This window comes from Physeter macrocephalus, chromosome 20 (genome assembly GCF_002837175.3).
Source record: "Physeter macrocephalus isolate SW-GA chromosome 20, ASM283717v5, whole genome shotgun sequence".
Taxonomy (NCBI): domain Eukaryota; kingdom Metazoa; phylum Chordata; class Mammalia; order Artiodactyla; family Physeteridae; genus Physeter; species Physeter macrocephalus.
Genome location: NC_041233.1, coordinates 25,684,847 through 25,709,150, shown reverse-complemented (window position 1 = coordinate 25,709,150; position 24,304 = coordinate 25,684,847). Strand labels below are relative to the sequence as shown.

The following is a 24,304-nucleotide window of genomic DNA, read 5'->3' as shown; positions in this document are numbered from 1 at the left end:
AAGGGAAGGGAAGAGAAGAGAAGAGAAGAGAAGAGAAGAGGAAAGAAAGAAAAGAAGGTTCAGGGCCCAACTTAGTCTGGAAAACAGTTACTTTGCCTATGTACAAACAACATGGTTTTATGTAAGTCTCTACCCGTCACTTATTCTGCTATCACCCTGATTTCTCTGGCAAGATATGCAATTTCAAATAACTATGATTCAGAATACCACAAATAACTAGACAATATTTATAAATTACATATGTTGCTTAAATTTTTTTCATAATTAACCACATTAGACAGTTCCTCCTGTACTTCAGAAAATGTGGCTATATTGAATGGATCTGTACAGACAGATAAAAGTATTTGTTGATGAGAGCTTATTTAAAACAAAAACACCTTTGCCCTCCTCCTGCAGCCAAACATAGGATAAAGAATTCCTCACTCTGAGGAAGCAAGCATTAGTCTCTTTCTTATCTCCTACTATCAACTATACATAATGTGAAATTTATATTCTATATATACATTGTGAAAGGGTTTTTAATATAAAACCATATTCATATAAAAGTAATCCGTATGCTTTTATGTAAACTATTTTCTAGATTCTCAAAACAGAATGAGCTATATTCTTCTGGCCACAAACTTAATCTCGATATAGATATAGATATAGATATAGATATATAGATATCCTACAATGAAATTTGAAATAAATGGCCCATACGTTTGTATTAGACCCAGATAATGTTAAATCGACTATTTTAACACATCACACTTTGTTTTAGAAGCCTATGCTAATGCTAAATTAAGGGCTTTCTCTTAAATGTTCTATAAGGATAACATTACAAATTACTCCTCAAAACACAGGATTAATACCTAGAATATCACATAAGGAGGGTCACTTAAAATCAATTATTTGTGGATATTACCTCATGGTATTTCCATAACAAGTATAAAGATATATTCTAATTTTTTTTTTTTGGCTGCACGGCATGCAGGATCTTAGTCTCCGACCAGGGACTGAACCCGTGCCCCCTGCAGTGGAGGCACAGAGTCCTAACCACTGACCTCCAGGGAATTCCTTAAAGATTTTACATCTGTCACAATCATGAGAAAATTTTAGTTTTAAAACTTTTTATCATAAATAAGTGGTGAATTAAGTCCAGTTTTTTACTTTGCATTACAATCTTAGCTATTGAAAAAAATATTAAATTAAAAAATTCTAGAAGAACTTTTATTCTGTGGGGATTAGATTCTTTTAACAAACTATTTTTATTCAAGGTCATTACACTTTTATTTTTCAATATGTTCTGAAATATATGTACATATATAAGAAACTTTATTCTTATAAAAATAATTTCACCCCTAGATATTCCAGGCTCAGCCTACCACTTCTTTAGTTTAACATATGGGGATGAGGAGAAAAACATTCACACTGCTCATGAGTCATCGATCAAAAATATGCAAATGTGATATAAAATATTTATTTTGTCTGCTTACACCAAACTCTAGTCATTAGCACCATATTTTCTAGTTATATTATCCACCTACGTAAGGTATAGGTTCAAATTGCAGTTCGGCTACTTACTAAGCATGAGGCCTTGCACTTCTTCTATAAACAATTGTTAATTCAAAAACCATCAAGGGTCTGCTATTTAACTGTACTTACATGCTAACAAAGTAGTCAGCCAGTGTTTGCCTATCTGTCTCTTTCTCCCCTTTTCTATATCCAGGAACATGCGTGTGCATGTGCGCACGCACACACACACGAACACGCACACACACACACACACACACACACAAACAGAAAGACACGAGACCTCTGGATCAGAGACAAAGACAATTTATTACTCATGGCAAAAACAGTAGCAAGAGCATTATCTTAGTGCTGCTTCCCTGAGCACCAGTCCTCATAGGGCAATGCAGTGAGGGCTGGATGTTACTAGTGCCAGCAAAGAAAGAGCATCTCAGGAGAGTAATCCCAAAATTTAGAAACTGATCTTCATAGGGTTTCTGCTCCAGAAAGAAAGATTATTCATTTCTCTACTAATACAGACAGTCCCTGACTTATGATGGTTCGACTTATGATTTTTTGACTTTATGACTGTGTGAAAGCTATACACATTCATTAGAAACTGTACTTTGTATTTTGATTTTTCCCAGGCTAGCTATATGGTGTATGATACTCTCTCCTGATACTGGGCAACTGCAGCTCCCAATCAGGCACCCAGTCACAAGGGTAAACAACAGATACACTTACAACCATTCTGAACCCATACAAACATTGTTTTTCACTTTTAGTCCAGTATTCAATAATTTACATGAGGCATTCAACACTTCATTACAAAATAGGCTTTGTGTTACATAATTTTGCATAACTGCAGGCTGATGTTTTAGGTAGGCTAGGTTAAGCTATAATGTTCAGTGGGTTAGGTGTATTAAATGTATTTTCAACTTACTATGGGTTTACTGGGATGTAACCCCATTGTAAATCGAGGAAGATTTGTTTACACAAATCTCCTATGGAGATAGAAAGCTGAGGTCTTTTATATTTAATTCCTTGGGATGTCTCCAAGGAGGGTCATGGTACTAGTTTTACTATCCAGGAATTGATACTTATACAAACATGGGAACTGTAAATGCCCTTGCTTAGAAGACACAGACTGTGCAGGAATATGAGAAATCCATGAATTATCTCCCAACATTCAGCCATCTGTAAATGGGGGTAATAGATATAGTAAAGTTACACTGAAGTATTAAAAGGTTTAGAAGTAAGGTGCCTCATAAAGTGTATGGAATAATTAACTATTTGAGACAGGAGGAGCTGCACTAGGCTTGCTAGAGCTGCACAGAACAAGAGTGCTCTTGATTCACTTGGTACAAAAGGAAAAAATGGAAAAAACCCCACAATGTATATATAACAAGATACAAACCATCCTATGAAGTGAGTATACCATGAAATAACCTAATAACTTCTCCTATACAAACAAGATGAGAAAGATTCCTCCATTTATACTAATCAACCTCTTTTATAGTAACTTTCAAGCTGTAGTCTGTGATGTGCTAGTGGATGTTAACTGTAATTTTTCACAACCATCATTTTTACATATAACAGAATCTAATAAAAAAATCAAAATGCACTGCAAGGTACCAAAGGTAAGAATTATTCAGTCATATATACACACATAGGCATCCTTGGAAGTAATGTAAACTGCATTTCTTAGTGTGGATTGACAAACATATGCATTTAGTAATATCATAAGATTAAGAAGTAGCACTATACCCAAAAATTGGGAATTTATAAATAGTACCTAATGTTTACCAACAAACAAATGCTTAAGAAAATAAAATTGAGGACACCTGTTTTAAATATAATGAAAATTAGAAAAGATATGGATCAACTGTCCAAATTTCAACTGAAGATAAAAACAACTGACTAAATTATAAAAGAAAAAAATGAGACAGTGCTGAGTCAGAAGGGCTAAATATCTTAATGAAAATGTTGGGCAATGCTAAAAATCCTTCTAAGGACAATGTATCTTTTTTGTTCCACTTCTGAAAATTCTACGTAGCAAAAATGAATCTGGCACATAATGAAAAGAATTACATAACACCATCATGTGAGATTTAATCTCAGGAATGCAAGGTTGGCTTAACATCCCAAAATCAATTAATATAATAATCCTATCAATAGCACAGAAAACAAAACTCACATGATTATGACAACAGATGCAGAAAAAGCATCTGGCAAAATCTAACACTGTTGCAAGTTAAACAGACTCAGCAAACTAGTAATAGAAGGGAACTTCCTGCATATAATTAATAAAGGGCATTTAAGAAAAACCCACAGTAAACAACGTAGTGAATGACAGGATACCTTTGCCCTCAGACGAGGAACAACACAAGGACGTCTACTCTCACCACTTCTCTTCAACATTATACTAGAGGCTTAGTGGTGTTAGTCAAAGCAATTAAGCAAAATAAATAAATAAATAAATAAATAAATAAATAAATAAATGTCTTCCAAATCGGGAAGGAAGAAGTAAAACTCTCTATTTGTAGATGACATATTTAGTACATAGAAAACTCTAAAGAATTCACTGAAAAATATTAGAACTGATAAATGAGTTCAGAAAGGTACAGGAAACAAGATCAATATTTAAGTAATGAATTGTGTCTCTATACACTTGCAATGAACAATCCAAAAATGAAATTAAGAAAACAATTCAATTTACAATAACATCAAAAAGAAAAAAATATTTGGAAATACCAAATATTTCCTTTAACATGCAAAACTTATACTCTGAAAATTCAAAACACTGTTGAAAGAATTTAAAGATCTAAATAAATGGAAAAACACCCCATGTTGTGAATCAGAAGACTTCACACTGTTAATATGGTCAATAATACCTATATTGATCCTAATTAGAGTCCAAGCTGTATTTTTTGTAGAAATGAACAAGCTGATTCCAAAATTCATGTGGAATAGGGATGGGGGAGGACCAGGGAGTGATAACTAAAGAGTATGGGGTTTCCTTTTGAGGTGATGAAAATGTACTAAAATTGACACTGGTGGTAGCTACACATATCTATGAATATACTAAAAACCATGGAATTGTACCCTTTAAATGATGAAATGTATGGTATGTGGATTATATTGCAATAAAACTATTTTTTAAAGTAGAATGAGAACAAAGATTTAAAAAGTTAAAGAACAGTTTAAAGGTACCAAGGAGTAGTATCACTTATGCTAAGTATATGTTTTACTGTTCTTTAAGTCTTCAAAAATTTGAAAATACAAATATAGCAACAATTAACCACAACAGCATAAACCTGAGCACACTGGTCTTGCACTGCATATTTCTGTACTAAGGAAGTTCATAAATAAACAACTGTCAATTTTCAATGAAATGACAGCCAAATAAATAAATATACAAAACTCCAAGAATAGTTACTTGTATTATGTAAGCAAATGCATGACATGGGGAACTATTAGGTGAGCTAACACATGGTGGATTTTTCAATAAGTTAAGTCCAAACACATATAAAACTCTGAAAAGGGCATAAATAGCAAAACAAATGAACAAACAACCAATACCAGAGACAGCAAGAAGCAAAAGTAATAATTTCAAAAATTAGTTCAATGTGTAAAATACACTATGGCAAGTATAAGAAATTTTGGCAAAAGCATAGTAAAAATTAAAATTTAAATGATTTTTGACATTACTTTGAAAAGAAAGTATGACAGACATTCCTTTGAATATACTTGTGTTAGTATACTACCAAAGAGAAGGGAAAAAACTGTAAGTAGAAAACTGTAACTTTGGATGTCACAAAGGCTATAGCACAAGAAAATGAGGACAAATGTTCATCAATCAGGTCGTCATAAAATTTCTCTCATTCTAAATTTCTGACATAAAGGATAATGGTAAATGTCTAATGAATAGAGTTAATTACTAAGAAATATTTTTTATGGAAGAAGGTTGACTATTTTTTTAAAAAGTATTTGAGGGCTTTCCTGGTGGCGCAGTGGTTGAGAGTCCGCCTGCCGATGCAGGGGACATGGGTTCGTGCCCCGGTCTGGGAAGACCCCACATGCCGCGGAGCGGCTAGGCCCATGAGCCGTGGCTGCTGAGCCTGCGCGTCCGAAACGGGAGAGCCCACAACAGTGAGAGGCCCGCGTACCGCAAAAAAAAAAAAAAAAAAAAGTATTTGAAAGACAGCGTCCAACGTTCTACAGATCATATTAATCCTGGTATAATTATATTTTGCAAATGGACAATTAAATATTGATTAAATAAATTGCTCCTATAAAATTTGCCACTCATTTTAATTTTTCAAAATTATGTATTTATTTAAAATTGGTAATACACAGCATGTTATAAAAATGATTAAAACAGTAAGAAAGCACAATGAGTGGAAAAAAATTCTCCCACAAATAGCAATTCCATAGTTTTCCTCCACTGGTTGCCAGTTTTATATATATTCTTCCTGAGTTTCCATTTCTATTTGAGTTTATTTCTTGACTCAATTTTGATCCCCCGATGTTAATCTATGTACCTAGATTATATATATACATATATATATATATATAGAGAGAGAGAAACTATATATCCTAGATTTTCCAGAATAGTCCATATTTCTATTCACTTCATCAAAGCAAATGGGACATATGCCCTCATTTTCATAAAAGATCTATTTGCCTACAGTTTTGAATAGTAACATTCAGAGTTCCCAAACTAGGAACCAGAATACATCTTCTGAAACCTGGTTTAAAAAATATTTTAAGGGACTTGCCTGGTGGTCCGGTGGCTAAGACTACGTGCTCCCAATGCAGGGGGCCTGCATTAGATCCCTGATCAGGGAACTAAATTCCACATGCCTCAACTAAAGATTCCGCATGCCGCAACGAAGATCCCATGTCCCGCAACTAAGACCTGGTGCAGCTAGCTATGTATATAGATATATATATATATTAAATATTTATTTAAATATTTAAATAAACAAATATTTAAATGAATAAGTATTTTTAAAAATATATTTTAAGAATGAAAAGTTACTAGGTGCAGAAATGAAAACTGTCATACTTCTCAAACTGTCAAAAAATATATGGGAATATAGGGAAACAACCAAGTTTTTCTCATATAATATAAACAATGCAAAATTCAGATACAAAATGAAACACTGAAAACATTTCCTTAGATTATTTTTTTTTTTTTTTTTTTTTTGTGGTATGCGGGCCTCCCTCTGCTGCGGCCTCTCCCGTTGCGGAGCACAGGCTCCGGACGCGCAGGCCCAGCGGCCATGGCTCACGGGCCCAGCCGCTCCGCGGCATGTGGGATCCTCCCAGACCGGGGCGCGAACCCGGTTCCCCTGCATCGGCAGGCGGACGCGCAACCACTGCGCCACCAGGGAAGCCCTCCTTAGATTATTAACCAGTACTTTATACCTTTTCTTTCCCTCATACCAAAAAAAACTATTTTTTCTGGTCAATAGATCTGAATCCTAAAATTACACTTAATAAATATAAATTTATATATATTTTAAACAAACCAAAGACAATTTATAGTAATAGAATGTTAATATCAGCTCAAATAGTTTAAATTCCCTCATATGTAGGTGAAAAATGGCTCTTCAAAATGGAAGGGAATTTCACCAACTGGTTTAAAAATAACAGTGAAATAAAGAGCAGAAGAGACAAGACTACTTACTGTTGACCTCTGGGCTTCCTTCAATATAAAAGTATTATAAAGCGAACAGTAAGCCAGCATTGATATAATAAAGGAAACTCCACTTTAATAAATCATTTTTTTAGGAAAAGGAAGTCTGCAAAATCTGAGAAAGCAATTTATCTTCACGTGAATAAAATGAACAGAAATTGATCTTGTACCCAGGGAGTGATTCTTCTTCTACCAGTTACAAATACATCTCTGTTAAGCATCACTAGAATAGGTTAGGTGGTCTCCTGTTTTAAATAATTGATTCACACATTTAAGATTTAGGATGTATTCTGAAATTTTATGCCAAATGCCACCGTCTCAGTTGGCTGATTAACTTGCCCATTATCTGGTCACTTTGTACGTCTGTAAAATGAATCCAACTTGGTATAGGAGCATACACCTGAGTAGCACCAAAGACAGATTTGGGGGGAAAGAGGAGAGTCAGAAGTAAGACCTCCATAGGAAAGTCACATTTAAGCTGAGACATATGAAATGGGCACAAATTGGCCAAATGAAGGAAAAGAATGTTACAGGAAGAGAAAATTACATGTTTATATCAATGAGATGGGCCACCACCAAGTTTCAATTTATAGCCTAAAATTCTGAAGACATCACGAGTGTCGTCTAATATAGTCTATTAAGGAGTTCATTTAAAAAATAAAACTATTCTAATTGTATTTGCAATCTTGAAATTCTGTGAAAAGGTTAAAAAAGTAACACTCAAGGCAAAAATAGTTTACAAAATTAATTTTCATACAATTAGTTTCAGTCTTTTAAGCCCTAACTTTAAAGAAAATTTTAAGTACATATCATGAGATTATTCTGTCATGAAGAAATAATCAGCTTAAATATAAGACATAAAGAATGTCAATAAATAGAACATACTGAGTGACCAAATACTAATTTTATTTTTATTTATTTTTTTAAAATAAAATTTTTATTTATTTATTTTTGGCTGTGTTGGGTCTTCATTTCTGTGCGAGGGCTTTCTCTAGTTGTGGCAAGTGGGGGCCACCCTTCATCGTGGTGCGCGGGCCTCTCACTGCCACGCCTCTGTTGCGGAGCACAGGCTCCAGACGTGCAGGCTCAGTAGCTGTGGCTCATGGGCCCAGTTGCTCTGTGGCATGTGGGATCTTCCCAGACCAGGGCTCAAACCCGTGTCCCCTGCATTGGCAGGCAGATTCTCAACCACTGCGCCACCAGGGAAGCCCCCAAATACTAATTTTAGATTCACAAGAAGTTGCAAAAATAATACAGAAGGCTCCCACATTACCTTCTTCCAGCTTCCCCTAAAGATAACGTATTACATAACCATAGTCCATTTTCAAATCCAAGAACTTGACATTGGTACAATACTAAACTGCAGACCCCATTCAGATTTCACTAGTTTTTATATGCACTCTCATTTCTGTATGTGTACAGCTTATGAGATCTTATACACTGTATGGGTTTGTGCAACCACTACCACAATTAGGATATAGAACTCTTCCATTACCACCAAGAAAGTCCCTTGTGCAACTCCTTCACATTCACACTATCTACCTTTCACCTTCATCCTTAACCTCTGACAACCACTGTAATGTTTTCTAAGACTGTAATTTTTTTTTCATTTCAAGAACATTGTATAATTGGAATCATACAGAATGTAAATATGTGCAATTGGCTTTTTTCACTCAGTGTAACCCCCTTGAAATCCATGCAAGTTGTCTGCAGCAATATTTTATTCCTTTTTAAAGCTGAGTAGTATTCCATTGTACAGATGTATCACAGTTTATCCATTCACTTGTTGAAGGTCATTCGTATTGTTTCCAGTTTGGGGCAATAACAAAGTGCTATGACTATATGTGTAGCACGTTTTTGCGTGAACATAACTTTTCATTTCTCTATGACAAATGGTCAGGAATCTGACTGATGAGCCATGAAAATGTATGTTCAATTTTATAAGAAATGCCAAGCTGTTTCCAGAGTGGCTGTGTCATTTTACATTCCCACCAGCAATGTATGAGAGATCCAGTCATTCTGCATTCTCATCAGCAGTTGTTACTGTTATCATTTAAAAATTTTAGCTAATTATCACAGGTTCTAAATTTGCACTCTTCTGATGGCTAAAGATATTGAAAATGTTTTATATGCTATTTGCCATCTTATGTTTCCTCTTTTATCATTTAACTTTTTTTTTTTTTTGCGGTACGCGGGCCTCTAACTGCTGTGGCCTCTCCCGTCGCAGAGCACAGGCTCCAGACGTGCAGGCTCAGCGGCCATGGCTCACGGGCCCAGCCGCTCTGTGGCATGTGGGATCTTCCCGGACCAGGGCACGAACCTCCCGGACCAGGGCACGAACCTGTGTCCCCCGCATCGGCAGGCAGACTCTCAACCACTGCGCCACCAGGGAAGCCCTCATTTAACATTTTAACATTACCTGAAAAGGGAATATACAACATTTCCAAGTGTGTAGTTAATAAGCTCTTTTACATAGTATGACAAGGATACATATACAAAAAGTTAATGAAGCTTTATGAATAAAAAGTGGAGACAGACACTTAAGTACAGAAAATATAATCTAATTTATTTAGAAAATATCATTATAGGTATCATTTGATTAAAGCTATTTATTATGATAACCCAGAAAAGGGACTTAAAAGTCATAGGGCACGCATCAGATGCTGTCAGTGCCCCTTCCCATATCCTTTGGACCTAACAATTTCCTCTGGCTCCAGGCTTCCAAAAGCTAGAAGCATCCTCTCTGTACCAGAGGGATTTTCTCCTGAACTGGTGAAAGCTGCTATGCCCACCTGGGCACTAGGCATGTGCACAGCCTTCCAAATTGCACTCCACAGCCAATAACAGGAAATATACTTGCATTTCCAGTGAGTTAATTCTGAAATCGATTTCAACACTGATTTTTCTCAAAATTTCCCCACAGGATAAAGCCCCAGTAACTTATCATGGTAGCTCTATTAATGACTTTTTATTAGCTGCTTTGTGTTCCCTGAATCACCTCCTGCCACCCTTGCCAAAGTTACCTACATCTTCCAAATTGGCTATTTGTTTTAAAATCCTTGTTCTAGGTTCTGCTGCTGGGAAAACCTATAAAAATTAAACCACCCACAAAAACAAAATAAGTCTCATTAAAAATAAAAACATTTTAGGGCTTCCCTGGTGGTGCAGTGGTTGAGGGTCCGCCTGCTGATGAGAGGGACACGGGTTCGTGCGCCGGTCCGGGAGGATACCACGTGCCGCGGAGAGGCTGGGCCCGTGACCCTTGGCCGTTGAGCCTGCGCTTCCGGAGCCTGTGCTCCGCAACGGGAGAGGCCACAATAGTGAGAGGCCCGCGTACAGAGAACCACAATAGTGAGAGGCCCGCGTACCGAGAAAAAAAAAAAAAAAAAAAAAAAAAAAAAAAAAAATTTAAAAAAGTAGTGACAATAAGATGTATAAATTTTCCTTTATCTATTTAATTTTTCTACTTATTACTATTAAATAAAGTCACTATTACAAAACTCTTCAACTGTAAGTTAACAGCATGTTGCATACTGAAACAATTTCTAATATGTACATTAAATCAAAATTCAATAGTGAAAATTTATAGATGCTTATAACTACAAATGTAAGAAATTTTCAATCTGTGAAATGTAATAATTTCAACTTCTAGATTCAATGTAACATGATTATAGAGACCACAGAAAACAAACACATCAAGGGTTATTAGAAAGCTGCAGTAATCAGGGCAGCATATTGGAGACAGGATAGACATATAGATCAACGGAACAGAACACACAGTACAGAAAAACCATATAATTGATTTTTGAAAAAGGTACAAAGGCAATTAAATCGATTTAAAAAGACTTCAGGAAAGGGTACTGGCTGGAACAAGTGGATACCCATATGCCAAAATGGGGATTAAAAAAAGAACACGGGGGCTTCCCTGGTGGCGCAGTGGTTGGGAGTCCGCCTGCCGGTGCAGGGGACACGGGTTCATGCCCCGGTCCGGGAAGATCCCACATGCCGCGGAGCGGCTAGGCCCGTGAGCCAGGGCCGCTGAACCTGCGCGTCCGGAGCCCGTGCTCCGCAACGGGAGAGGCCACAACAGTGAGAGGCCCGCGTACCGCATAAAAAAAAAAAAACCAAACATAAAAATATATTCAACATCATTAGGAAGTGTAAATTAAAACAATGAGATACTACTTTACCCCTGTTACAGTGAATAAATAACGAAAGCTAACAATACCAAGTGCTGGCAAGAATGTGAAGCCAATAAAACTGTTCATACACTGCTGGTGGTAATGTAAAATGATACAGCCACTTTGGCAGTTCCTTATGAAGCATGTGATCCAGCAATCTTACTTCTAGTGGAACGAAAATGTATGTCTGTATAAAGAAACTTATACAGAAATGTTTATAGCAGATTTATTAGTAATCACCAAAACTGGAAACAATCTAAATATTTCTCCATTGAGGATGGATATACAAGTTGCAGTACATCAACATGATGGAACACTACTCAGCCATAAAAGAAACAAATTACGGATACTCAACAAAAGGGATGACAATCTCTGATGCACTTATGCCAACTAAACGAAACAAGATTCAAAAGCTATGCACTATATAATTTTATTTATGTGTGTCAGAAACTCAAGTGAGTTGGAGAGAGGCGAGCTGCCAGGTTTCAGAGTAGTCAATTAAGACAATAAGCCAGGGAATTCCCTGGTGGTCCAGTTGTTAGGACTCTGCGCTTTCACTGCTCAGGGTGAGGTTCAATCCCTGGTCGGTGAACTAAGATCCCACAAGGCTCGTGACAAAAGAAAAAAAAAAAAAAGACAAGCCAAAGTGAAAGTAATAATTAAGTCTGTCATCACTTACTGTGATACTATAAGAAAGACGGTAAATCGGAGAAAGTGTCAGCTCCCCACTGCTCCACTTTCCCCCAAGCACCAGTACACTGGTCAAGGATCAGGTGAATCTGCACAGATGCGGGAGTTGTTTCACTGCCAAGGGAGCCCCCCAAAAAGGGTCCTGCAGTTTTAAGATCCTGGGTCTGGGGTAAGTTGGAAGGGGGAGAGCTAGGTGTAGAGTAGTATTGAGTTCCAAGTCACAGTACAGAAAGGTGTCTCCAAAGTTCTTTGTCACTTCCCTAATAAAAAAGTCTTGACAGAGGCATCTAAGCCAGGCCTCAACGAAAGCCCCAGATAAAGGGGCCTCCAAATGAAGGTGCTTGGGCTAGGAATACTGACATGTGTAAGAGCATAGCTGGCCAGGTGGGATGAGTCCTTGACTGCAACTCCCTTCAGAGACAGCAATTCATTGGCTTTACACCAAGTCTGGTGTGGGGAAGGCAGCTTTCCCACATAAACCCCACCAAGTAAAACCTTTGTAGATCCCTACGATTGGCCTGAAAAATCACACACAGGATCTAGCCAGGAGCTAGATTCATCAGTATGAAACACTGGAAAAGGCAAAACTGTAGAAACAGAAAACTATGATATGGAATTTGATTTTACCTTGTTTTAAAAGCTAACAACAACAAAAAAAAGGTCTGATGCTGATTCACAGACAAGGGCAGAAGACACGAGACCCCTGGCTGAAAGGCAAAAGATTATATTTTACTCAAGTCAAGGCACACGAACATGGGCATATTTGCACCAGTTCCCCTTGCCCCAAGTCCTATGCAGGTAACAGGATGGTTCAGATAGATGCTATGCATGCACTCACTGGGCTTGCACTGGCAGGTGAGGAACATAAAGCTTGGGGAATCTACCAATTTTATAGCAAACAGTAACTAAGTCTGCTCTTTGTCTGGGGAGAGACAGTTACCTCATGTTTTAAGTCCACCAGCTACATAAATAATACTGAGAAATGTCCTAGGAAAGAGAGCAGTCAGAGCCTTACAGTCTTGGCACACCAAGCAAGGAGGTCTGTCTCTGCCAACAAAAACAGAGCAGATCGCTAGGAGCTGCGGTGGGGGAAAGGCTGACTATAAAAGAGCACAGGGGAAGTTTTAGGGTGCTGGAACTAAAACACATCTTGCTCCTGGTAGTGGCTACATGACCGTGTGCTTATGTCAGAACTTATACAACTGTACATTAAAAAGGTCAATTTTATTTCATGTACGTTACACCTAAGATTTTTTTATGCAAAACAATACTGGGGGAAAAATGGTAAATCTTTTAAAAAAGAAAAGGAAACGATACCTAGGACTTTGTGGAAACATCCCCAGTGGCCTTTTTTTCTCCATATGTCTTCTTTCGATTGCCAACTACTTAACAATGTTTCCAGCATTCATTTAAAGTTAATAAATTAAACACTTTTAGATATATTTAAATCACCTATTCAGATTTATTAAATCAGACTCAGTTTCTAAATTTCTTGGTTTTTACAACAATTTCTGAGAAAGAAAATAGCTTAAATTAGTAAAATATATTAAAAATATAGTTCACTGTTGCCTTTCAGCTTTCTAAATTAAGATATCCAAAATACAATAACATTTAGCAAGCTTCCCTTCACCCTCCCTACCACCAAAATTAACTGACAAACAATAAATTTTCAAAATCATTAAATTGCCATTGTTCATGTTTCTCCTATTGACCAGTGATCTAAACATTCATTCTAGTTAAGAAGGTTTTTAATAGAATGTAACATCTGTTTTACGTTACATGGGAGACAGCAAAATTCTTCCTCTCTGACTGGATTATTAATGGTCGTGCCTTCTATGGAGTTATTCTCTTCATCCACATCCCCACACTAGCTCTCTAAAGTGCAACATACCCCCTGATGTAATACATTTTCCTGCTAACTGTACAATACTGTAGACACCATAACTTTAATGTGACATGCTGGTATTTCTTTTTTAAACCACAAATGCATTTCTTATTCTTGATCACAAATTTAAATTTCCTGTATATTCCCAGCCCACCAGGCATTTTTTGTTTAAAACTGCTGAATAAAAATAGATGAATTCAATTTTTTGACTTGTCATCTCATTTTTTTTATAGACCTCTCTCCAACTCTTAGAATGGAAAAGTGAAAAGATATTTCTTTTTATCCTTTTACTATTAAATCAACTTAAGCTTGAAACACTGCAAACTACTTCTACTCCTTAAGAGTGATATAAGTCCAGGACACACATAAAATTATTTAAAATAATATGTTTGCATTAAATTCAAGACAAATACCTTTAATAAAGGCATTCTTCAAGTGTTCATCTCTATAATTATTTTAACATGAATACCTTTTTATTTTTATTTTTAATTTTATTTTTATTTTTATTTTTTTGTGTGGTACGCGGGCCTCTCACTGTTGTGGCCTCTCCCGTTGCGGAGCACAGGCCGGACGCACAGGCTCAGCAGCCATGGCTCATGGGCTCAGCTGCTCCGCGCCATGTGGGATCTTCCCGGACCAGGGCACGAACCTGTGTCCCCTGCATCGGCAGGCAGATTCTCAACCACTGCGCCACCAGGGAAGCCCTTGTTTTAATTTTTAAGAAGTCCTCAAATTTGACATATATTCCTCATTTTATTTCTGAGGTTTACATCAAGATTTGAGACCATCTTAACATTTCACTGATTAAAACGAAAATAAAATAATATGCCAAATGGAGTTATTGTTGTACTTCTACTACCTTCAGTTTTTCTTGTACAATATTTTGTCCTTTATGAATGAATTCTGACAAAATTGAGATTAAACCACATAACTACTAATGATTCTCAACTAGTTCTTCAGCTCATTTCCCTTGCCTAATTCTAAGAAAACTACATATGGTTTAAACCACTGGTATTTTTTGCTTTCTGCCGATACACAAACCATCCTTTTTTTGTGTTGAAAACACTCCCATGAAGAGTTATAATAGTCTCCAAAGAGACCAGATGGTAATAAACACTAGAGCAGATTTGGAAGCTAACCATAAATTTACCTTTTCATAGTCTCACCATCATAATATAGTTCTTTGTGCTTATACCATTAAAAAAAAATACTGGTGATAGAAACAATATGAGTATACTTTGCACTTAAATAAAAAGATACACAGTAATGTTAAGGTCTTTCATAACTACATATACCTCCCTCATTTCATATTGTTATCATCAACAATTTTTAAGAGAGCATCAGCTTGATAGAGCATGACATTACTAATGACATTATATAGTAAATTTTTACATTAGCAAAATTACTATTAAAGTAAAACTCAAGAAATATGATCCAGCTAAAGGCAACAAACGATTTCAAAGTTAAAGAAACAGAAACACAGGCTAATGTTACATAGAATTACCACTGATTTTTATTTTGTTATTCTTCTGGGATATTAAATTATTCTGGCTTTCCTACTTCAATTGAAGTAGAATGACTTAAATAATCATTTATCAATATATTTATTTTAGAGTATCATATTTCTGAGAAATAAAAATAAAGAATGGTTTTCAAAACTAGAAGCGTGATACGAAACTTTCAAAACACATGTATATAAGATTGAAATTCAGGCATTTCCCTGCATCTGTAAAAAACAAAAATTAGCCCAAGAATTAGCTTATTTTTCTACTTTTTGATGTAATCTACAATAGTAAATTATATTAACTATATTTTCTGTATGCATTGTAATATTGCTATCTGTAATGTTTCTGGTATTAAATTATTCTTACAGCTCAAAGCAATGAATACATAAAGTCACATGGCAATGGAAGGATAGAGACAGAAAACAAATAGAAATAAAAATAAGAGGAAAGAAAAAGTATGCTTAAATAAAAACAGGAAATATGAAAGGGGGGTGGTGGGGGATAGATTGCAGAAAACCAGAATAAAAACCATGTCTGTCCAAAAGGTATTTATCTTTTTGTTTGCTATTGTAAATGAGGTTTATAGTTTGTTTATCCCGTCTATTAATTTAAGCACCTAAATATTTTAATTTTAAATTCACCTAATTTATTAATTCTTTGTTTACAACAGTATTCACTTCATTCTATTGGGGTTTTCCACAACAGACTCAACAAAGGTAGTGTTAATTTTATTTCCCTATTTTATCTACAAAATATGATACTGGCATTGGAGTTGAGAGAGACAGATTCTACTAAGCAAACATATATCTATTGTCTTTAAGGAAAGTTGTTTTAGCATCTCCATAGAAGATCCTATTTCTCTTTTGTTTTACTGCTATGAGAACAAATTACAGATTGTGTAACACTGAACCATCCTTGCATTCCCAGAATTAACTTCTCAACTTGGTCACTGACAATTATTAATGTGGTACTAAATTTATTTCTAAATATTGTATTTGGGCTTTTTTTCACAACAGTCAAAAACAGTATTAATCTATACTTTTAGTTTTATGCTTGCTTATTTTTCTTTCTGCTATCCTTGTTGGGTTATGGTATCAATGGGAGACCAGCTTGAAAGAAAAGAATCTAGAAGGGTTTTCTTTCCTCCTATGCTGCTCAATGGTTTAATTATCTTAGAATAATCTGATGTTCACAAGTCTGGTGTATTTGCCAAGTGAAGTCACCTAGGATTTTTACTCTTGTGGAGAGGAGGCTCTTTGATAATCTGTTCTATTTCTTATATGAGCATTACACCACACAGATTTTTCTCTTTTTAGAATGAATTTTGGTAATTTATTTCTCAGAAAATAGTTCACTCCATCCAAGTAATTCATGTCATCCAGAGAAATGTAAATGTAAACTTTCAATGAGATCTTACTTTTTACACATCACATTGATAAAGAAGACCCTGATTATATTCTGAATTGGTAAGGATGTATTAAAACAAACATATGCATTCAGTTCTGATAGAAATAAAAATTGGTAAAATGTTTATGTGGACAAATTTGACAATTTGTATAAAAATTTACCATGCTTATGCTCTTTCAGCCAGCAATTCTTATTTCTAGGACTAAGTTATAAACATACACAGATGGAAGGGACTTCCCTGGTGGTCCAGTGGCTAAGACTCTGCGCTCCTAATGCAGGGGGCCCAGGTTCGATCCGGGGTCAGGGAACTAGATCCCACATGCTGCAACTAAGAGTTTGCATGCTGCAACTAAAGATCCTGCATGCCACAACTAAGACCTGGTGCAGCCAAATAAATGAATATTAAAAAACAAAAACAAAAAAACCTATTCAGATGTAACCTTCTATGTGACTCCCACAAAAAGATATACAGATGGAAAATAACATGCATATTAAGGTACTCCTAAAGTACCTTTGTAAACCATCTAAATGTTAAACAGTAAGAGATTCATTAAACAAATTATAATACTGGGACTTCCCTGGTGGCACAGTGGTTAAGAATCTGCCTGCCAATGCAGGGGGCACGGATTCAAGCCCTGGTCCGGGAAAATCCCACATGCCGTGGAGCAACTAAGCCCGTGTGCCACAACTACTGAGCCTGCGCTCTAGAGCCTGTGAGCAACAACTACTCAGCCCGCATGCCACAACTACTGAAGCCCACGCACCTAGAGCCCATGCTCCGCAACAAGAGAAGCCACCGCAATGTGAAGCCTGCGCACGGCAACAAAGGGTAGTCCCCGCTCACCGCAGCTAGAGAAAACCCGCGCACAGCAACGAAGACCCAACGCAGCCAAAAATAAATAAATAAATTTACTTTTAAAAAATTATAATACTATCATAGAATGGACCATTATAGCCATTAAAAAGAATTAGCCATATCTATTTTATACTGGTATGGAACAATCTCCAAGATATACTGTTAAGAAAAAAAATAAAAATACAAAACTGTGTATACAGTATAACATATGCAGAAAATACACATTAATAGATATGCACATAGCTGTAAAGAAATAAAATATTTCTGGAAGAACACAAGAAACTTGTTATGGGAATCATATCTAACTATGTGAACTGGGTGAGCAGAGTATGGGCACAGGAGGAAAATCTACTTTTCCCTACATACTCTTGTACTTTTAAAATTTTGGACTTTGTGCCTCTTAGTTATCTGTTGCTGCCAGGCACAGTGAGTTAAAATAAGAAACATAACATTAGATAGTTTTTTTTATGGGTCAGGAATTTGGGAGTGGTTTAGCAAAGCAGTTGTGTCTCAGGGTATCTCATTAGGTTATGGTGATTGGAGCTGGCTCCTGCACATGGCTAGCATGTTGGTGCTCGTTGGTGGTAAAAAACTTTAGTTTGTTGTCATGAGGGCCTCTCCATAGGCTGACTGAGTGTCCTCATGACACAGCAGTTGACTTTTTTATTATGGGCATCCAAAAGAAAATAATGTGGAAGCAACAATACCTAGCCTCAGAAACAGCCCATCATCAATGCCACACATCAATGCACATCATCAATGCCACACACAATTCTAACACATCTGGGCATATTCAACAACAGGGAAATTAGGCTCTACCTTTTAAATGAAAGAATGTGAAAGAACTTGAGAGAGATACTTTAAAAACCCAAACATGCATATTGCATTTTGGTAAATACAAATAGAGTAACATTAAAAAATTAAATTAAAAGATGCATTTAATTCTGTGGAAGACAAACTTTTTTTTTTTTTTTTGGCTGCATCACACGGCTTTGTGGGATCTTAGTTCCCCAACCAGGGATTGAACCCAGGACCTCAGCAGTGAAAGCACCGAGTCCTAACGACTGGACCACCAGGGAACTCCCGACAAACTTTTATCATTAATCAAAAGGATGACAGAGAGTACTGGGAGATTTAACTTTTATGAAATGACAACACATACTTCAATCCCTACATCTCTATGTAACATCCCCCCCGTAACACTACACTTCTGAGAAGTCACAGTAGGTAGAGCAGCAATTTAATAAATGTATAACTAAAGGACTATTTTGAAAATGGCTCTCAACAGTGCAATATATCAATGTGTACCACCTATTCATATAAATATGTTGTGAAAACACTGAGAAATTAAATCACATAATCTTTAATGATGATGATGATACTGAAGTTTAATAACATCTGTGATAACGATTTCATATGCCAGCACCTTACCTAGTAGTACATACTCGTCCTTTTTTTATTTTATATTTCACCCTCACAACACCAAGTGTACAGTGTGCATTTTACAGTGTACAAATGAGCAGGGCTTCCCTGGTAGTGCAGTGGTTGAGAATCCGCCTGCCGATGCAGGGGACACGGGTTCGTGCCCCAGTCAGGGAAGATCCCATATGCCGCAGAGCGGCTGGGCCCGTGAGCCATGGCCGCTGAGCCTGCGCGTCCTGAGCCTGCACTCCGCAATGGGAGAGGCCACAACAGTGCGAGGCCCGCATACCGAAAACAAAAAACAAAACAAACAAACAAATGAGCAAACGGAGGCACAGAAAGGCTAGGAAAACTTGCCCAATGTCATCTACAACGAGAAGTTTGTCATGTATTCTAAATATATGGTTCCCAGAACTAAGCACCACATTCAAGAAATATACTGTTCTTAGCCCATTTTCCTTCATTTGGAATAATCTTTTTACATTATTTTCCCTAAGATTGTGTTTTGGTGGCTCTGTAAAACTACATGACACAAACTGAATTTACTTTAAAAAAACAAAGCAAACTGTTTTCTCCCCCAAGTTCTCCAACTGTAGAACTATGTAAACACACACAGACTCACATACAACTGGAAAACAAAAAAGAGGTTACTGTCATTTTTTTTCTTTACATTTCAATTTTCTAAAATGTGTTCTAAGTTTAACAATTAAAACCATTTAAAAAATGTTAAGAAACCCTACAAATAAGAGGGTATGAGGGTGAAGTATCAACCTGCCACAACTTCCTACATGAAAGGTTTGATTACACACAGAAGAGCCCAAAGGCTGAGCTTGCTACTTCCACCTACTATACAGTCGCTCCAAAAGTACGAGCCCTATCAAGTCAGCTTTGTACATGTCCCCAGCAATGTACATTACTTTTAGTCACTGCTGCTATAAAATTAACCTTCATCCCATAGGGGCCTAAAGGAGATGGTTAAGAATTGATAGTTCTTGCTTTAAAAAAAATGCAACACTGACTACATTATTACTGACTACAATCTTTCACAGTTAGTATAATTTTCCTCAGGGTAGGATTAAATCTATAAGTTTGGGGAAGGGAAAATGACCTACTCTAAATAATTTAAAGTACTGCTCTATATACTTAGACTTTCACCATTTCAGACAAATGACACATTTACATGAATGCTTCACAGAGATATTACTTTTTAGTTCTCCAGTATTTTGAGATAAATCACATGGCTCAAATATTACTTTCCTATGTGAGTTGTATTAGTCTACCTGATGAACATTTCATTCAATTTTTAATACAAGAGAAGGTGACAGGAATTCCCTGGTGGCGCAGTGGTTAAGCATCTGCCTGCCAATGCAGAGGACACAGGTTCAAGCCCTGGTCAGGGAAGATCCCACATGCTGTGGAGCAAGTAAGCCCGTGCGCCACAACTACTGAGCCTGCGCTCTAGAGCCCGCGAGCCACAACTACTGAAGCCCGGTGCCACAACTACTGGTGTTCCACAACAAGAGAAGCCACTGCCATGAGAAGCCCACGCACCGCAACAAAGAGTAGCCCCGGCTCACTGCAACTAGAGAAAGCCCGCGCACAGCAACAAAGACCCAACGCAGCAGAAAATAAATGAATAAATAAATAAATTTAAATAAATAAATAAAGTGATCCTCACACACTATTTAATCCTCAGTATTCGACCTAGTTTAGATGCAAAGGACTAAGACTCAGAGATTAACTTGTTCAAAGACCTCACCATTGAGCAGAAGTGCAAGAGCTCAAACTGAAATATCCAGGCTTCCCTGGTGGCACAGTGGTTGGCTGTGGAGCAAGTAAGCCCGTGCGCCACAACTACTGAGCCTGTGCTCTAGAACCCCCAAGCCACAAGTACTCAGCCCATGTGCCACAACTACTGATGCCCATGCGCCTAGAGCCCATGCTCCGCGACGAAAAGCCACCGCAACAAGAAACCTGTGTGCTGCAACTAGAGAAACCTGTGCAAAGCAACAAAGACCCAACGTAGCCAAAAATAAATAAATTTATTTTAAAAAAAAGAGAGAGAGAAGGTGACAACTGTTACATAAAGCACAAATCCCTAGTGGTCCATAAATATGAATAATTACTATTCTGAACATTAATGAAAGTAATCTGATCTATCTAATGAAACATATTATTTAATTGTTCATATTTGCATAAATTATATGCCATCTTCATAAAAGACTATAACTGGTATTGCTTTCATAAAATCAAACCTCTCCCTTCGCCCTGGGGCCCCCTTCCTGGTCAGACGGCGGGCAAGAGGTCTGGGTGTGCACAGTCCTCGAACCCACAAGCGAGCAGATCCTCCGCGCCTCTCAGGACTCCGGTCCACGCCATGGCGGATTCCGAGCGCCTCTCGGCCCCCGGCTGCCGGGCCGCCTGATCCAAATTCTCACACACCCGACAGGGAATTCTCCTGTTTGCTGAAATTATATTGTGCCTGGTGATTCTGATCTGCTTCAGTGCCTCAACATCTGGATACTCCTCCTTGTCGGTGATAGAGATGATCTTTGCTGCTCTCTTCTTTGTCGTCTACATGTGTGACCTGCACACCAAGATACAGATCATCAACTGGCCTTGGAGTGATTTCTTGCGAACCCTCGTAGCGGTCATCCTCTACCTGATCACCTCCATTGTTGTACTTGTTGAGAGAGGTAACCACTCCAAAATCGTCGCAGGGGTACTGGGCCTAATCCCTGCATGCCTCTTTGGCTATGATGCCTACATTACCTTCCCCTTGCGGCAGCAAAGACATACAGCAGCCCCTAGTGATCCTGCAGATGGCCCAATGTAGGTGAACTCCCTTCATTTCTCTCAGCAACCTGCAAATAACACTGCCGTCGAAATAATTCCTCCCAGTCCACAACTGAGGTAAAAGTACCTTTATCGAGAAAATTTGTCTTCCAGCCTGCCAATCAACTCCTCTGGGTATGGCCACCTTTATGGGTGTGCCTAGGTTCCCCTTCCTTCTGCAGTATCCAAACGGAGACACCAGTTCTGCCTGGACAATACCCCCACCTAAGCCACAAAATGATGGAAGAGGGTGCCTCAGGTTTCAAGACTCCAGGCCCCAGCTTGTAACCCATTCCAAACAACCTCCTCAGTGTCCGTGTGGGAGTGGGGTGGGGGGGGTATGGGTGTGTGGGGGGGGAAGGGGGCTCTGTGGAGGAATAAATAAACAATAAGCAGATTATTAGGGGGAAAAATAAATCAAACCTCTCTAAGTTTCTTATTCTGCCAGATCTCAAATTTTTAAATCCTCAAAATTTTCACAGTTTTCTGTTACATGTTGTTAAATCACTTCTAAATACACAAACAGTAAACGGCAAAGTTCTTCAATTTAACTAGACACCACATGCAATCAACCCGCTACGCCTACCAAGAACAGAGCTTATCAATGGTCAGCTAACTTCCACCCATCCATCCAATCTTCTTCTCCCTTATTTGAAAAGTCCACTGCATAGCCGTTAATTTTCACGTAGAGACTTTGTGAAAGAAGGAAATTATAGCTGTCATGATGGGATGGACAGCAATTACTACCAAGTAAGGTCTATGAAAATGAGGCCAAGGATTGTATCACTGCCTACTGGATTCTAAACGCTTTACATGGGAGGGATCCAGGTAGGACAGTAGAAATGAGATAAGGTTCCTTAGGTCAATTCTTCATTTTACCTCACCAACTCTGTGTATACATGAATACATATTTATCTTTAGGGCCAAACATACACATAGTTTAATTTCAAAAAGAGAAAACATACCTCATCCTATTTACCTTGCACTTATTTCAAATTTCATTAACAGAAGATCAGGCCTTTCATTTCCTAATAATATAAATATTAAACAGGTACATATTTAAATAACTTTATAAATCAATGTGAATGCATGCTCCTGAAAATGCCGAAGATGGAATAAGAATATTGACTGGTACAGAAATAAACTTAGAAAACAGGAAGTTACTGGCTCTTAATGGATGGCAACAATGCCTCTGAGGGGGAAAACAAAAGACAAGAAGTGGGGAATGGGGGTTCTCAGTATTTGGTCACCTATAAGCAGCAATGCACAGGATAGTACCTAGGAAGCCAGCATTTTGGCTCACTTTCTAACAGTTAAAGATGACTAGCAGGCAAATTAGTAGAACCTGGAAAGTAATATCACAGATTCTCAATTTGACAATTCATTATTATAGATTCCAAAAGTTGATGGTGAACTACAATACGCAGACTATATCTATGAAGAATGAAGAGCAATTTCCTAAGATTTAAGACAGATGCCTGATTCATTTACAAATTCAAAATTTTTATCAATAAGCTGTTATATTCAAGAGCCTATTCATAAAGTACTGTTACAATAAAAACTGTCTGAAACATTTTCTTTTACATAATTTGAATTTCTTCCAGTGGAATCAAGAACATTTTGCGATAATACCCAACTTAAAATTTAAAAAAAAAACATCATTTTCCTATACGCTTTGTCTTGGATATTATCAACTAAATTCAGGGCTTAATGGGGAACCTTAAATGATTATCAAATGCTTTAAAATTCCTCATTCATAGAGCACAAAATGTATTGTTAAGCAAAATTCAAACCTTTGATTTAAGCCTCAGAAGTTAGCTAAATTGTTCATTGTTCCAAGTAACAATCAGAATGTTATTTTATTCAGTATGGTGAATATCTTATGAGAGCATGTATTAAAAAGAATGTAAACATCTTGAATACCAACTTATAAAAGGGTATTCATTAGGGTCCCACATTTTACTTTATCATATCTATTATTTATGTGACAAATCACCATTGTATTAAATTACACGTGTGAGTCCTTCAAATCAGAGATAGTTATATAACTAACTGTATATGTAAGCACAGATTTTTAGGACACTATTGAAATGACTGCTTTTACAGAATAAATATAAACTTTTACAACTCCATGAAATAACACACCAAAAATCAAACCCAACTAAAATAATAATAGTTTAACAGCACAGCTAAGCTTTTTTGATCGTTTACTATGTGCCATGAACCTTCCTAGGTAATTTATTTGTATTACCACATTTAATTCTCTTAATAAATTACAAGGTTATAGTGTTTTGAGTTATCATCTCATTTTACTTGTGAAGAAACTAC

At 37.1% G+C, this 24,304-nt stretch overlaps 2 protein-coding genes across 13 annotated transcripts in view; one reads left to right on the top strand and one right to left on the bottom strand.

Annotated features, from left to right (window-relative positions):
* ADK (adenosine kinase) overlaps positions 1-24,304 on the bottom strand; it is a 494,936-nt gene that overhangs the window by 279,171 nt on the left and 191,461 nt on the right. The window lies entirely within an intron of this gene.
* On the top strand, positions 21,251-22,921 carry LOC102989829 (proteolipid protein 2-like). Its single transcript, XM_055081151.1, is given in 1 exon segment — positions 21,251-22,921. A coding segment is annotated over 1 exon segment (459 nt). The 5' UTR covers positions 21,251-21,518; the 3' UTR covers positions 21,978-22,921.